A 15,075-nucleotide genomic window follows, 5' to 3' on the forward strand; every position below is an offset into this window, starting at 1 on the left:
GGCCTTCCATTGGTGCCTGCAAATTTGAGGAAGTAGGCACCTCTTCCACTCTTTACAGACTGGCTTTAGCAAACCAAAGCCTTCACAGTCATCCCATCTAGGGGTCCCAGGTAGGCCATCTGGTGGTGTCCAGGGGCAAGCTTGCTGCTGGAGTCCTTGGGCAGCCTGGTACTGGGGCGAGTGGAAATCTTGGGTCTATGGTATTGTGTCTGGCCCTGGGCACAGCTGGGACCCTGAGTTCATGAGTAGCCCCACTGCAGCCTGTTTTGAAAGGTCCTCTTTGAGAACCTGCCACCACAGGAATCATCCAGGACCATGAGAGTTCGCCAGTGCTGGGATGAGCTGAGAGCCTTGGTTCACGGGAGACTCCCAGGAGCCTGGCACCACGAGAGACAGCTTGTGCTGTGGTAGGCCCGAAGTCTGGATTCCTGGGAGCCTGCTGGGGGCCTGGGGCCACAGGAGCTGCCTGAGGCTGCAGAAGCCAGCAGGCACTGGATCAAGATGGAAGCCTGGGTTCATGGGAAACTGCCGGTGCCTGGTGCCATGGGAGCTGCCTGGGGCCGCCTGAGTCAGCAAGCACCTGGGTAAACTGGGGGCCTGATTTTGTGGGAGCCTGCAAGGAGCCTCGTTCCATAAGAGCTGTCTACAGCTGCTGGAACTGGCAGGTGGTGTGGTGATCCATGGGCCTGAGTTCCCAGCAGCCCCCTGGGAGCCTGGTGTCATGGAATCTACCTGGGTTGCTGGAGCCAGCAAGTGCTGGAGTGACCTGGGGTCTTGGGTTTGTGGGAGCCCACTGGGGTCTTGGGTTTGCCCTGTTACAGAAGCTGCCTGTGGCTTTGAGTGCTGCCTGTGGCTGCCTGTAGTGGCAGAAACTTGGGTGAGCCAGGGTCTGGATTCACCAGAGCCCACCAGGAGCCTGGTGCCAAAGACACCACTTGTGGTCACAAGAGCCACCTTGGGCTGTTGAAGATGGCAGCTCCTAGGCTGAGATGGGGCCCTGGGTTCCCAGGAGCCTGGTGGGAGCCTGGTGTCAGGGATGCTGCTTGAGGCCACCAGAGCTGGCATGCTCCAGGGTGAGCCAGGGGCCTGGATTTGCAGAAGCCTGCAGGGAGCCAGCTAGGTCCACGGGAGTCAGCCTGGCGCTGGGGCAGGCTGGCTAAGGTCGGGCAGAGTGGAGAAGTCCCTTCTCGTTGGGAGGTGTTTGATTACTGATTCAGTCTGCTTATTTGTTACTGATCTATTCAAGATTTCTATTTCTTCATGATGCAGCTTTCGTAGGTTGTTTCTAGGAATTTATCTATTTTGTCTAGGTTATGCAATTTATGAGTGTACACTAGTTCAGAATAGTCTCTTCTGATCTTTATCTTTCTGAAGCATCCGTTGCAATGTCTCCTCTTTCATTTCTGATTAAGTTTGAGTCATCTATCTTTGTTTTCCCAGATATTTTATCTAAGGTTTTCTCAATTTTATTTTTTCCAAAACTCAACTTTTACTTTTATTAATTTTCCATATTTTCATTTTTTTTCCACTCTCCTCTTGGTGACTTCCATCCTTCTGCTAACTTTGGGTTTCATTTTTTCTTTTTTTAATGTTGTGTGTTGTAAGCCAGGTTGTTTCTTTGACATCTTTCTTCTCTTGTAATTTACAAGTTTATTACTATAAACTTTCCTCTTAGTACTACTTTTGCTGCAGCCTATAAGTTTTGGTGTGTTTATTGTTTCTTTTTGTGTGTGTGTGATGAAGATTGGCCCTGTGTTAACATCTGCCAATCCTCTTTTATTTTATTTTATTTTTTTTGTTGAGGAAGACTGGCCCTGGGCTAACATCTGTGCCCATCTTCCTCCACTTTATATGGGACTCCGCCACAGCATAGCTTGCCAAGCGATGCGTCGGTGTGCACCCGGGATCTGAGCCGGCGAACCACGGGCCGCCACAGTGGAGCGCACGCGCTTAACGACTTGTGCCACCAGGCCAGTCTCTATTGTTTCTTTTTGTATGTTTTGAGCTATTTTCTAATTTATCTTTTGATTTCTTCTTTGATCTATCTTTTTTTGTGTGTGAGGAAGATCAGCCCTGAGCTAACATCCGTGCCAATCCTCCTTTTTTGCTCAGGAAGACCGGCCCTGAGCTATCATCCTTGCCCATCTTCCTCCACTTTATGTGGGATGCCGCTACAACATGGCCTGACAAGCATGGGTTGGTGCGTGCTCAGGATCTGAACCCAGGCCGCCAGCAGCGGAACACACGCACTTAACCGCTACAGCACTTGTCGGCCCCCGATCTACTTTTAAGTTTAAAAGTTTTTGTTGAACTTCCACGTATTATGAATGTTCCAGTTTTCCTTCTGTTATTGACTTCTGGTTTCATGCCATTGTGTTTAGAAAAGTTACTTGGTATTATTTCAGTCTTCTTAATCTTGTTAAGACTTGTTTTGTGACCTAACACGTGATCTGTTCTGGAAAATAGTCTGTGCGCCCTTGAGAAAAGTGTGCATTTTGTTGCTGTCCAGTAAAATGTTCTGTGTGTGCCTGATAGGTCCATTTAGTATTTAATGTTTTCATGTCTGCTATTTCCTGATTTTCTGCATGGATGTTCTATCCATTATTAAAAGTGGTCTTTGAAGTCTCCTACTATTTTCAACTTATATAAGTGAGAAGCCTCTTATATTGAGTATATATAAAGATCTCTTAGAACTCAATTATAAAAGACAAGTCAATGAAACGGGGTAAGCAACTGGAATAGACATGTCTCCAGGAAATATATAGATGGCCAATAAGCACAAGATAGTTGCTCAATATCATTAATTATTAGGAAAATGCAAATTCAAAACACAATGTAATACTATTTTGTGCTCAAAATGAAGGCTATATTCAACATAATGGAAAAGAACAAGTGTTAGTAAAGATGTGGAGAAAGGGAAACCCACATACATTACTGGTGGGAAAGTAAAATGATGCAGCCACTGCAGAAAACAGCTTGGCATTTTCTAAAATCTTAAACCTAGAATTACCATTGACCTGGAGAGGCCCATGGTAGATATGTCCAAAAGAGCAAACTTGCCCATAGACATTCAAAGCAACAGTGTTCACAATGGTCCAAAAGTGAAACAAACCCAAATTTCTATCCAGTTATCACTGCATAAAACAAATATGTCCTATTCATAATATAGGATATTATAAGCCATAAAAAAGAATTAAGTACTGCTACATGCTTGGCCATGGGTGAACCTTGAAACATGTGTGCTCACTGAAGCCATCCACAAAGGCAATAAATAACAGGATGCCATTTGAATGAAATGTCCAGAATAGGCAAATCCGTAGGGGGAGAAAACAGATGAGTTGTTTCCATGGGTTTGGGTTAGCAGAAAATAGATTGTGAATGAGTATGGGTTTGTTTGGGGGTGTTGAAAATGTTCTGGAATTAGATAGTGGTGATAGCCACATGACATAATCATTGTGCTAAAAGCCACAGAAATGTATACTTTGAAATGCTTAAAACGGTGTATTCTATGTTAAGCAGATTTTCCACATAAAAATTTTGAATTTTTTAAGTTAATCAGGGTATTGGTTAATTTTAAGTTGGCTGGTATATTTAATAAGTGTAATTAATGGAGCTATTAGGGGTAGGGCAGGTTGTAGCCAAGAGAATAAACATCCGACGAGGGCTATAGTAACAAATCCTATGATTATACAAGCAACAGTCTAAAATCCAGTCCATTTCCATTGTCCCCAACTTGGAGAGACCAGCCATGAAAATAGGTCAGTGATCTCGGGGGCCTTTGGTATCTATTCAAAGATTTGGGTAATATTATGCAATATTTTAACCTCTTGGGCCATTTGGTGGAGGTAGGTTTGAACTTCTCTGTTGATGTACACTCAGCAAGTGTGGTTCTAGGAAAGGCACCAACCCCTCCTTCCTTGGCCGGTATAGACAGTCTAGGGCCAGGCCATTTTCTAAAACCATTTGGGCGAGAGACTCATGAGAGTGTTGTTCAGGGGCTAGGATGTGTTCCTATGGAGTTGTTGTCCATGTTCTGTTAAGGTTGTTGATACTTCTTAGTTGCCTCAGTTTCCTGATTTTGTGTGGGTAGGGCCACCGCACCTGTGCCCAGTCCAGTCAGTCAGTCCCAGTAGAACTGAACACCCAGTGCTATAGGACTGACATTGTTTCTATGGGTTGGTGGTAGCTAGTCAGGGCAGGAAACTCAGGGGACCTGCGACCTGAGGGAAGCAGGCTGAGAGAGAGACAATAGTGCGTTGCAGAATACAGCCTGGAGCAAGCTGCTCAGAGAGCTGGGGAGGAGAGACGCTCACTGGGTGAGAGCCTTGTGATATCAGCCCACAGTGAAACCCAAAAGTGGATGCTCCTGGTGTCAAATATTCCTTAGGTGTCTTGAGGTAAAATAATTTGCACCCATTCACTGGTTACCTGTGCTATATGATTTCAGGGGTTATGGTTAAAGTGTTTGTCGGCCAAGAGCTGTCTGGGCCTGAGCACAAAATCACCAAGGTGGCCTCGAAGGCTACCCCAAAATGACCCCTCAAGGAGCAGTTGGGGCAGAAAGTGGGTGGAGCATTTTGAAGGAAGCCCGGGGCAAAGATGTTGTTCGATGGAGTTGGCTACAACTGAGTCTTTCCGCGGGGTAAGCCCTTCAGCTGGGGTACAGTAGGTGATTGGAGGCCAAGTGACACACCCTGGGACTCCTGATTCCCAGTGCACTGTTAGACCTCTCAGCCCATTGGACATAAGTGGTTGTGGTGTTTGTGAAGCATCTTGATGGCAGTGTGGAAGGTATAGGGGACGTGTGGTGGGAGACGTCATGATAGTGTCGGGAGGAGCTGTGTGTGAGATTACGGTGTTGAAGGGGAAGGACTGGAGGCAGGTGCAGTGGGTGTGTGACCAACAATGGTCAATGAAGGTACAGCTGGGTTGTAACTGGGGGAATCAGGGACCAGCAGAAGTAATGTGTTTAAAACAAGACACCAGGGCAGGCCCAGTGGCTTCGCGGTTAAGTGCGCGTGCTCCACTACTGGCTGCCCGGGTTCGGATCCCGGGCGTGACCGATGCACCGCTTCTCCAGCCATGCTGAGACTACACCCCACATACAGAAACTAGAAGGATGTGCAACTATGACATACAACTATCTACTGGGGCTTTGGGGAAGGAAAAAAGGAGGAGGATTGGCAATAGATGTTAGCTCAGAGCTGGTCTTCCTCAGCAAAAAAAAAGAGGATGATCAGCACGGATGTTAGCTCAGGGCTGATCTCCCTCACAAAAAAAATAAATAAATAAAATAATAAAACAAGACACCAGGCCCTAATGGAGCCACTTAGCCTAAGTCTCACGTCAACAAGCCGAGATTTAATTAGACTTTTTGCCCTCCCAGGAATAGAATCATAAACCAGTCAATTGGGAATCGCCTGATGAGCAGCAGGTAGGTCAAATTCCTGATAGAGCCCTGCCATCCCCTAAAGGAAGGTAACCTTGCAATAACCAACCCTCTTTTTTGTGTAGTGTAACTTCCTTGTTCCTGCTCCCTTCTGCCTATAAAAGTTTTTCATTTTGTACAGCTCCTTGGAGCTACTTTCTCTCTGCTAGACTGGATGCTGCCTGATTCATGAAATGTTGAATGAAGCCAATAAGATGTTTAAAATTTACTCAGTTTTATTTTGTTTTGTACCAGTTTGGTGGCAGTAGTGGGATCCAAAGGAGACACCTGATGGCTTAGGGGATGGGAAACACAGGCATTGGTACCCGCAAAACCTTTGAGTTCTCCATCTTTTTCACTGTTTCTGAGAGCTGTGGGTAAGTTCCTCTCAGCAAGTGCTGTAGAGAAACACAGCAGGGGGCTGTGAGGGAGGGTTGGGTGTCACTGGCTAGGAGAGTCTGAAAGGCCTCAATAGGGTGATATTTGCTGGGACCAGAATGACAAGAGGCTCACAGGCAGAAGTGAATTTGGCCAGAGGAGGTCAGAAATGTGGTCAGTGCAGCTGGAGGGAGGCTGGGAGGAGAGAACAGGAGCTGGGGTGGAAGGTAGGGCCAGGGCCTGGTAGGCTGTGTCAGTTACCTTTCCCTCTCTGACTTCATTGTCCCTAACCTTGCATTTCAAAACTACAAATGTTGACTATCTCACAATTTGTGTGGATCAACAATCAGGCACGTTTTAGCTGGGTGCCTCTGCCTCAGTGAGTTGAACAGGTTGGGGCTGTGGCCTCAACTGAGGCTCAACTGGGGGAGAACTAGCCCCCAAGGTCACTCTCAGACTTCAGGGTTCAGTTTGGACTGAGAGCCTGAGTTCCTTTCTGTCTGTTGGCCTGGGCACTTCCGTGCTTCTCTCCTCTATAGGCCTCCACATTGGGCAGCTCCAAAACACTGGTATTTGATTCCTCAGTTACAGGGATTCGACAGAGTGAGAAAGAGAGATGGAACATGAGAGAGGGAGTAAGAGGAAGTGAGAGACTTGTGTAGTTAAAATTTAGACAAGACATCCCATCACTTTGGCTCTTATTATGGTCATAAGCCAGTTACTAACCACTTAGTGGTTCCACGGGGATGGCTATGCCATGGGTGGGGCTTACTGGGTACCATTGTGAAGGCTGCCCACCTCATAGGCCAAGATGAGGCACTTGGGTCTCATTCTCCATAAAACAGGAAACAATTGAATGGTTTAATGCCACAGGGTGGCAGTATCTAAATTTCCATTAGTTTCAACCCCCTCATGATGCTGACCTGAAAATGAGGCCAAGTTGGAAGTGACTGTTCCAATATCACATTGCTAGAACCCAGGCCTGTTTTGAGTGGTGTTCTGTGCTACATGTCACCCCTTCTTGTTATTCTTCCATCTCTAATTTTGTGCCTTAGGTACATGTGACACCAGCCCACATGGGTAATAGATATTATCTCATATACACCGGGTGAGGTCCCTAGGAAGTAGATTCTAGCCTGATCCCCATGGTGCAGGTTTGGAAACTAGGGAGGACCTGAGAGGCACAGGGACTTTCCCAGGATGCAGAACTGGTAAGAAAAAGGAGGTCTGCATTCATCTCTGTCTCCTCAAAGCAAGGACCTGAGTTAGGTTTCCAGGGAGCTGTTGCTAGGTCTGTGTAGGCTCCTTGTGCACAGTTCAGGAAGTGACATGAGAGAGGAGGGTGATCAGCCCGGGCTCAAGGGGCAGCTCTGGAGAAATCTGATTGAGGTAAGGGTCCCAGGTAAAAGAATCTTGAAAAATGACCCCATCTCCTTGGTCCTAGACCTCAACAGATCTTAGAACTTTGGTAACCAGGCTCATCCAGCTCACTTGAATGGAGACAGTCAAGAAGCAAAAATGTTTTGTTGTTGTATCCCAACTTTTGGAGGATCTGGCCTCAAAAAAGCCCAGAAAGAGAATCTTTTTGATTGTTGCCGATGTTGGCTCAGCCCTCATCCCTGACGCCTCTGGATGTCTGACAGGAGGCAGTGAAGGGTAACATGGGGGAGCCCAGGGAAGGATAGTGCAGGCCAGGACACAACGGTGATCCCACCTGATCAACCCCACACTCCAGGCCCATCACTGTGTGTTTGTGTGTGTCTGTGTGGAGTGGGGAAGGCAGGGTATCTGGGTCAGGCCATTCCTGGGCAGGAGCTGGTTGTTAGGTGTCGGAAACCTGGTGGGTCTGTCACGTTCATACCCCAGATCATGGCTGGCAGCATGAGAAGGTGAGCTCCTCTACTTGTATGTTATTGAGCCCTAGAGGCTTCATTTCCTTCCCTCCCTGACCAAAGTTCTTTGCCAGGATGCCCTCTGTGCTTGAACTGAGGAGCAGACTTTCTCTTGGGGGTTGGCCTCAGTGGCAGTGTGCAGGCAGCCCCTGATTCCTTCTGGCCCAGCTCCCAGGCAGTCTTTGCAGAACTCCACTCAGGAGGTCGTCGAGTAGCTGCCCAATGGTTTCAACTCCACCAACTCACTAGACAAGGAGCAAGTACATGAGGCCACCAACACCATCCAGTGCTGCTCTGAGATGAGAGCAGGAGCAGACGGCCTCCACACTCAGGACCTTGAGATGATGGGGTTGGACCAGAACTAGGGTGGGACCAGTCAGGGGCTGTCTCTTTTTCAAGCTAAAAGGGATGTACATGCAGGTAACCTTGTCTGGTTCAAAGCTGAGCTCCCGTGACCCTCTTTCCCTTGTCTGTTGTGAGTTTAGGAGGCCACTGAGGCAGAGCCAGAGGCTAAGGGGGACTGCAGGCTGGCTATTCCTGGAAAGGAAGTGGGATCTTTCCTGTGTTTAGAAGGACACATGGAAAGTCAGCTATGTGAGTGAATCTTTCTCTTTATCCTGCTGTAGCGCCAGCTGTAGAGCTCCAGCCAGCGGCAGAAGCAGAGCAGTGGGCAGTGGTGGAGGTAGAGCTGGCTCCAGCTCCGTTGACAACACCTCCTCTAGCACTGGAGCCAGTGTCCCCTCCATCAGCAGTGTTGGAGCTGGAGCAAGGGCCGACATCGGCTGCAGCAGGAGTGGGAGCTGCTGAGCTGTAGTCACCTGGACCATCATTCTAGTGGGAAGTCCATCTCCACCTGTGGCTAAGAAGCGTGAGAAGAAGCCCAACATCACTGCCTTCCCTCCTAAGCTGGTGGTGGAGCAGTTGACCGTGATGGATGCGGTGAGCAGCTGGGCTCTCAGCGCGGGGTGGGGTAGCCCTTCCCTCTGCCATCGTTGCCCCAGACCTCATCCAGTCTCCTATGATCTGGGCCCAAATCCTGGCTCCACCCCTTACCAACCATACAACCTGGGCAACTTTCTGAACCCCTAAGCCTTGGCTTTCCACCTGCAGATTGTAGAGGTGGACACTAACAGGACCTGCTGCACAGAGTGGCTGTGCCGGCTCCATGAGGTAGAAGAGATGGAAAGCTGGGTGGGACCTGGCACATCACTGGTGGAGGGGAACTCACTGTGTGCAGCCAGGTGCCTGGTGGCCCAACCGTCTGCTGAGGAGGCTCAACAGCCTCAGGACTTAGTAGACACCTGATGTGTACTCCACTACAAGGGAGACAGACAAGGCCCGTGGTTGCAGCTGCCAGGGGAGAATGTGCATCAGAATGGGGAGTGGGACCAGAGGGGGGATCAGGGTGTTGGAAGATGCCCCCTTGGGATGAGCCGAGTTGAGCCACCATCTGGAGCTTGGAGTTAGCCAGGACGGGCTGGATGCAAATGTCCCTCTCCCTTCCTTGCCAGTATTGGGTCCTGGGTCATCCTCTGCTGGGTACTCTCGGTGGACAGAGAAGAAAAGCCAGGGACTCTCACAAGGCTCAGGCCACATCCTGAGCTTCCTGAGCTCCAGGTCTAAACTGTGACCCCTTGTGGGACTTTGGGGGCTGTGGACACAGAGCTGGGGTGTGGCAATGCTGGGTGACACTCTCCCTGTTCCCCAGGAGCTCTTCCGGAAGGTGGTGCCCTCTCAGTGCCTGGGCTCCACCTGGGGCACAGGAACAAGCCCGGCCATGAGCACCTGGGACACACTGTCCGGGCCACCATCGACCACTTCAGAAGGGTGGCTAGCCTCGTCATCACCACCTGCCTCGGGGACCCGAGCATGACAGCCCAGGACAGGGCGAGGGTGGTGGAGCGCTGGATCCAGGTGGCCCAGGTGTGCTGTGGGAGGCCCAGTGGAGCTCCTCTCTGGAGCCTTGGGAACGGCCTCTCCACCTTTATCAGCTCCCAGGATTGCAGTGTGTGGTCTAAGCCCCTGCACAGTCCCTAGGCCCTTCCTGCCAGGTGAATGCTGACCTTGACTCCAGGTCCCAGTGCGGGGATGCTCGCTTCCTACCTGGCTCCCTCCCTGGGTTGAGCTAAAATCCTCCTCCCTGTGAGTGTTACTCTTTGGATCCTAAATGTGCCCTTCTGGGGCTCCCTGAGCATCTGTCTCATCCAGGAGAGGAGATTTAAATAGAAGGGGACTGAAGCTAGAGCAAGCAGGGCTCCAGCGTCCCACCTCACAGCTCATTCTCTTCCCTTCCCCAGGAGTGCAAGATCCTGAAGAACTTCTCCTCGCCCCGCATTGTCACCTCTGCTCTGCAGAAAACCTCCATATGCCACCTGAAGAACACACAGGGGAAGTTTCCTGGTGGGTAGGCCCCTCTCCATAGGAGGACCAGGGTGGATGGGGGATCTCCCGTATGTCTGCCATTGGCCCCTCAGTCAGCTGGGAACTCCTGGGTGGCAGCAAATGCTTGGAACATGGCCTGGGCCTCGGCGGTGGGTCTCTAAGTCTCCTGGTGTCCTTAGTGCACCAATTCTGCTTCAGGACTCGGTTTCTCTAAATGCCAGGTACTGGGTTGAGCCACATTGGAGATTTTCAAGTGTTTATAGCAACAGAACTCTATGCCCAGTTGAAACTGAAAGTGGTCAAAAGAGAGCTGCTTTGTATAGCAGGCGAATGGAGACCCCAGTGACCAACAGGAGAACCCCCTCCCAGTCCCACGAGACCTTAGCCCTTAGAGGAGCCCAGTGAGAGCACTCCTCCCGGCAGTTTGAATCTCTCAGATTTTCAAAGAAAAGGATTTGCACTCAGACCCCTCACATTATCCCTAAATTTATCCTTCCCTCTTTCCCCTCGCCTCAGGGAGAGCTCTGAAAAACTTAAGGAGCGCTATAGCCAAGACGAGTCCTTGAGCAGAGAACTGATGACCAAGGTGGAGTGGAGGCTGGGGGTCTGGAAAGAGAGGAGGGGCCACAGGGGGAGGGTGACTGGGTAAGCTGTGGTTTTGATAGTTTCTCACTTGAACTTTCTCTGCAACTTTCCCATCTATCTTGTCCAGGTTAACAAGCTTAGGGATCTGTTTGGCTCATGGGCAGGTGGGGTGCCATTTGTGGGCAGGAGGCCCTGGTCATGGGACACAGTGGTGTTGGCTGTGCTGTTCCAGGGCAAGTTGCTGAGCTGGCGCCATCAGCAGATCTCTGGCTTCCATGCACGTCCATCCTGCTGGATGTAGCTTCTTCCAGGCTGTTGGGTGGTTGGGTGGGTTTATCCCTCAGTGTAAACCTGTCCTCAGGAAGCCAGGCCCCTGCTGCTCCTTCTATCTTCACCATGTCTCCAAGGGGAGGGCAAACTGCCTGCTCCAGGGAGGGGCACAGCAGGGTATTCCCATGGCCCAGGTGGACAAACAAGATGCTCATCTTTGGATCTGAACAGCTGGACCAGAGACAGATGTGTGTGCATTCTGGGACCCCCCCTGGATGCCTAGAACAGTCACTCGAGTCAACCACAGGAGTCTCACCTGAATGCCTGGTTGGCAATGACATATACCCCAGGTGGCTTATGAGTAGCGTCTAGGCAACTGATAGATTCTTAGTGGATCCTGCTGAAAGGACGTTAGGAGCTTCATGTAAACGGGGAAGCAAAACGTCCTGTCACCCCCTTCCGTGTAGATCGGAGGTGGCACCCTGGGGGTCCAGTTTCTGAGTGGATAAAGAAAGAGTTCAGTGCAGGGGAATATCCTGAGGGGTTCCTTGGGGAGGAGAAGAGTTTGGCATTGCCTCTGTCCCAGCCTGGGGGCCAGACACTCCACGGGACTGGGGCAGGCAGGAGCCATTCAACCAGACTCCCAAGACACCACATCCTCTCTATCCATGGCTCGGCCCACGACCAAGCTTCGAGAGCTCAGGGGACAGGAGTGTTGTCAGTGGTGGGGCTGGGGGTTAGGTGAGGATGTTGGAACAGGGTCTCTGGCTGGGAGGGCCAAGTGGCCTCTCCTCTGTGGCCCCTGAGCAACTCACTGCCCCTGTTTGGGCCTCTGTCTCCCCATCAGGGAAATGGAAGTATGGTGATGGTGTGGTGCAGGCCTCACATGGGGGTGATGAGGTAAGAGGGAGGAAAAGAATGTGGGAGCTTTCTGCCTGCTCCACCTGGAGAGGTGAGGGCAAGAACAGTGATGACAGTCATGCGACAGTGAGTCCTCAGGAGAACCTGTGAGGTAGCTGGAGTTCTCACACTTTCCAGATGAGGAAACAGGCTCAGGGAGTCCAGGACGCAAGCCCAAGCTTACACTCAGAGAGTTGGAGCTGGACTTGTTCTGGAATCACAAGACCTTGGAGGGTGGAGTGGAATTGGTACCAGTTGACTCGAGTCAGATGTCCAGTGTCGGAGGCGAGTGGTGCTGGAGAGAAATGCGGTGAGGGGACTATGGCCTCACTGACACTGTCCTCGACCCTGATAGGAGGGGTCCTCCACATTTGCCCCCTGGAGAGCAACCCCCAGAGAGTGCAGGAGAAGCAGCAGCAGCAGCAGAAGCAGCAAGTGAGTGTGCCTGTGGGGGAGGGGCTCTGCGCATCCCAGCTGGAGGTCTCAAATCAAGAGAGGAGGGCCATTTCTCTTGGTGCCACAGTGTCCGAATCCCCCAGTAGAAGTGACCGGGGTGGCCTGGAAGAGCTGGTGCAGGATGGGTTTGTTGTGGGGAGGGACAGGGACTGCATACCCTGTGATTTGCTAGAAGCCTGCCCTGGGAGAGGAGGAGGAGGAGTGTGGTGTTCTTGGGGTGTAAAGCAAGGAGGAATTGAGGGGAGGCTGCTAAGGGTCCTAGGCTGCTCCCCGTGGGAACCCTGGGGTGGGCCAGGAGGCTGTGGCTGTGGACTTTTCAGGGGAGGGTCTGCAGGGGGTCGACTTGAGAGCAAGGGCTCATCCCAACCGCACCCCAATGTCACAGGGTGTCGTCCCCTATCTTGGCACTTTCCTCGGTGACCTGCTTATGCTCTGTCTGGCGATCGGTGATTATCTCGAGGTGGGTGAACCTGAGACCAGGCAGGAAGGACCACGATCCTGAACCTTGGGATGCGGGAGCCCCCGAAATGTGCTCCGAGCTCTCAGCACTTGACACATCTCTCCTGGGAGCCTCGCAGTGGCCCCTGGGAGCTGGGGCAGCAGGCCCATCTTAAGGATGAGTGAACAGAGGCTCCACCTGAGACACCCATTCCGGTTCCCCAGGCTGGGGAAGCTCAGAGCTGCCTGATGGCACAGCCGCGTGAGGTTTTATCTGAGCTGGACTCATCCTCTCCCTCCCATGCTGCCCATGGAGGGAGAGAGGAGTCGGCCCCCCCCCAAGTCAGGCAGCACATAAGTTGCTGAGCAGTCCCCTCTGCCTGAGGCCTCAGCCTCCAAATCTGTCATCAGAGAGGGTTGTGCTGCCAGGTCCCTCAGCCTCACCCCCATGTCCTCCTCCTCTGGAGCCCAGAGCCCGGCCTAGGTCCAAGTCCTGTTTTCTCTGCATGCTCCGCCCCCTCTGGGGACCTGGCAGTCGTGCAACATGAGAAGGGGTGGACATAAGGGGCTAGTCAGGCTATGGCATTCTGTCTGATGGACTCTGGTTGTCTACCTTCCAGGGGAATGAGATCAACCTTAAGAAAGGGACTGAGGTGAGCAGCTGTGGCACTCCCTGCAGGGGAGGTGAAGGAGGTGGAAATCAGAGACCCTCTGGGCAGAACAGTCCCTGGTTCCACCCCCTGTATCTTACATTGAGTGGAAGAGTTCGATAACAGAGAAGAGGGAGACCCATCCAATTTGCGGGTTGGTTGAGGGGAGGATGGCATCAAGGAAAATATCCTGGAGGAGGGGCTGATTATTCCCATTCTGAGAACAGGTAGACCCTGGATGGAACTGGTGGGAAGGTGCGTTGCCAGGACTGGTCCCCTGCCCCACACCTCACCCCCCACAAGGCCCCTGCAGCATCCCCCACCCAAGCCCTGTGTGCATCCTCTCCTTCCCTCTGGTCCCAGGAATACCGAGTCATGAGGGAGATGCTGCTGCTCCCAGTGGTTGCAAAGAATTACAACCAGAGCCGGAGGAGCGATTTGGGGCCTGATTCCAGGACATGGAGCTACTCAACGAGAATGATAGTTGAGGCTGTGCAGGAGTTGAGTGAGGGCAGGGGTGGACTCTCCATGTTGGCCAGTCCAGAGAGCCTGTCTCCGTGGCCCTCTGCTCAGCCCCAGTCCTTATTGCTTGGCAAACTCTGGGACACCCAGACTCCAGCTGCTGGGCAGGCAGTGGGGGGACACCTGAGGTGTGGCTCCTGGTAGGCTCAGAGGTGCCTCTCTGTACTGTAGCTACAGCCTGTCCTGCCTGCTAGAGCCCCAGACCTAGTTGGCCAGCAGAATATTCAAGGCCAAGAAGAACCGGCCATCATCAAGTTCAGGGGTGAGTGAGTGTCTGGGCCGGGGTGACTGACTCCTAGGGGTTCAGTAAATCTTTGGGCTAAGCGTGTTCTTGGGGAGTCCGATAGCTGGCACTGGGATCCCAGCTCCACTACTGAGCAGTCCTGTGACTGGGGTGACTCTCTTCAGCTTCCTGAGACTCCATTTCCTCCTCTGTGAACTAGGTGATAGTAAACGATTGCTCCCGTGGCAGGGACAAATGGGGTACTGGTGGCTAACAGCACTGAGCACAGGGTCTGCAGCACCCAGTGCAGTGGGGACAGGGTGGTTGGCCATGAGTCTGAGGGAGGTCCCCCAAGATAACCCGACACTTCTACTCAGCCCCCAGGCCCCAATACCGAGCCACGTACCAGTGGCCTATCACAGCCCCATCCTCAGCAGCGGAGACACAGCTGGGATGCTTGCGATGCACCGGGCCAGCTCCTCTCACCTGACAGGGAGGGGAGCATTGCAAGCTGATTCCTGGGGTCCCCTGAAGCCCAAGAGAGAGGGGACGACCCCATCTCAGCTCCCTGACATCCCCCAGCACCTATGCACCCATTGGGGAGGAACAGTAGTTATTTGTTGTAAATAATAAATGCCATGTTTGAATATTATATTAAAGTCCTGTTCCCTTTACAGCCTGGAACTTGTGGTGTGGTTCTGTCACTTTCTGTAGGCATGTAAGGGAGACACAGAGTCTCACATTTCTCCTTGAATCAAGAACTCTTCCGGGTCATCAGCTTATTGTATGTGGGAGAAGGGAGAAGGGCCAGCCCCTTCTCTGGCTAGTGGGGACACTCCCAAGTCCCCCTAACACCGAGGACCAGTTCATTTCAGTATCATTCAGCTCCTCCAGGAGCAGACACGGCCCACCACCCCTTCTCCTGAGATTTAAAGGTTGGAGGTACTTTCA

At 51.8% G+C, this 15,075-nt stretch overlaps 1 protein-coding gene across 1 annotated transcript; it reads left to right on the forward strand.

Moving 5' to 3' along the window:
- Window positions 1–12,521: 12,521 nt before the first annotated feature.
- Window positions 12,522–14,315, forward strand: LOC131396339 (ral guanine nucleotide dissociation stimulator-like). The gene is made up of 3 exons (XM_058528600.1): window positions 12,522–12,751; window positions 13,350–13,382; window positions 13,743–14,315. Exons 1-3 carry the CDS (start codon window positions 12,668–12,670, stop codon window positions 14,043–14,045), a joined length of 420 nt encoding a protein of 139 aa, XP_058384583.1. The 5' UTR covers window positions 12,522–12,667; the 3' UTR covers window positions 14,046–14,315.
- The last annotated feature ends 760 nt before the right edge of the window (window positions 14,316–15,075 follow it).

The sequence above is a fragment of the Diceros bicornis genome, chromosome 32 (genome assembly GCF_020826845.1).
Source record: "Diceros bicornis minor isolate mBicDic1 chromosome 32, mDicBic1.mat.cur, whole genome shotgun sequence".
In the NCBI taxonomy this organism is placed as follows: domain Eukaryota; kingdom Metazoa; phylum Chordata; class Mammalia; order Perissodactyla; family Rhinocerotidae; genus Diceros; species Diceros bicornis.

What these genes read in the sequence shown, in the direction of transcription:
- LOC131396339 (XM_058528600.1), top strand. Translation starts at nt 12,668, where the DNA reads ATGTCACAGGGTGTCGTCCCCTATCTTGGCACTTTCCTCGGTGACCTG. An exon ending in CGATCGGTGATTATCTCGAG is followed by an intron (nt 12,752 to 13,349) that starts GTGGGTGAACCT and finishes TCTACCTTCCAG; the next exon opens with GGGAATGAGATCAACCTTAA. An exon ending in ACCTTAAGAAAGGGACTGAG is followed by an intron (nt 13,383 to 13,742) that starts GTGAGCAGCTGT and finishes CTCTGGTCCCAG; the next exon opens with GAATACCGAGTCATGAGGGA.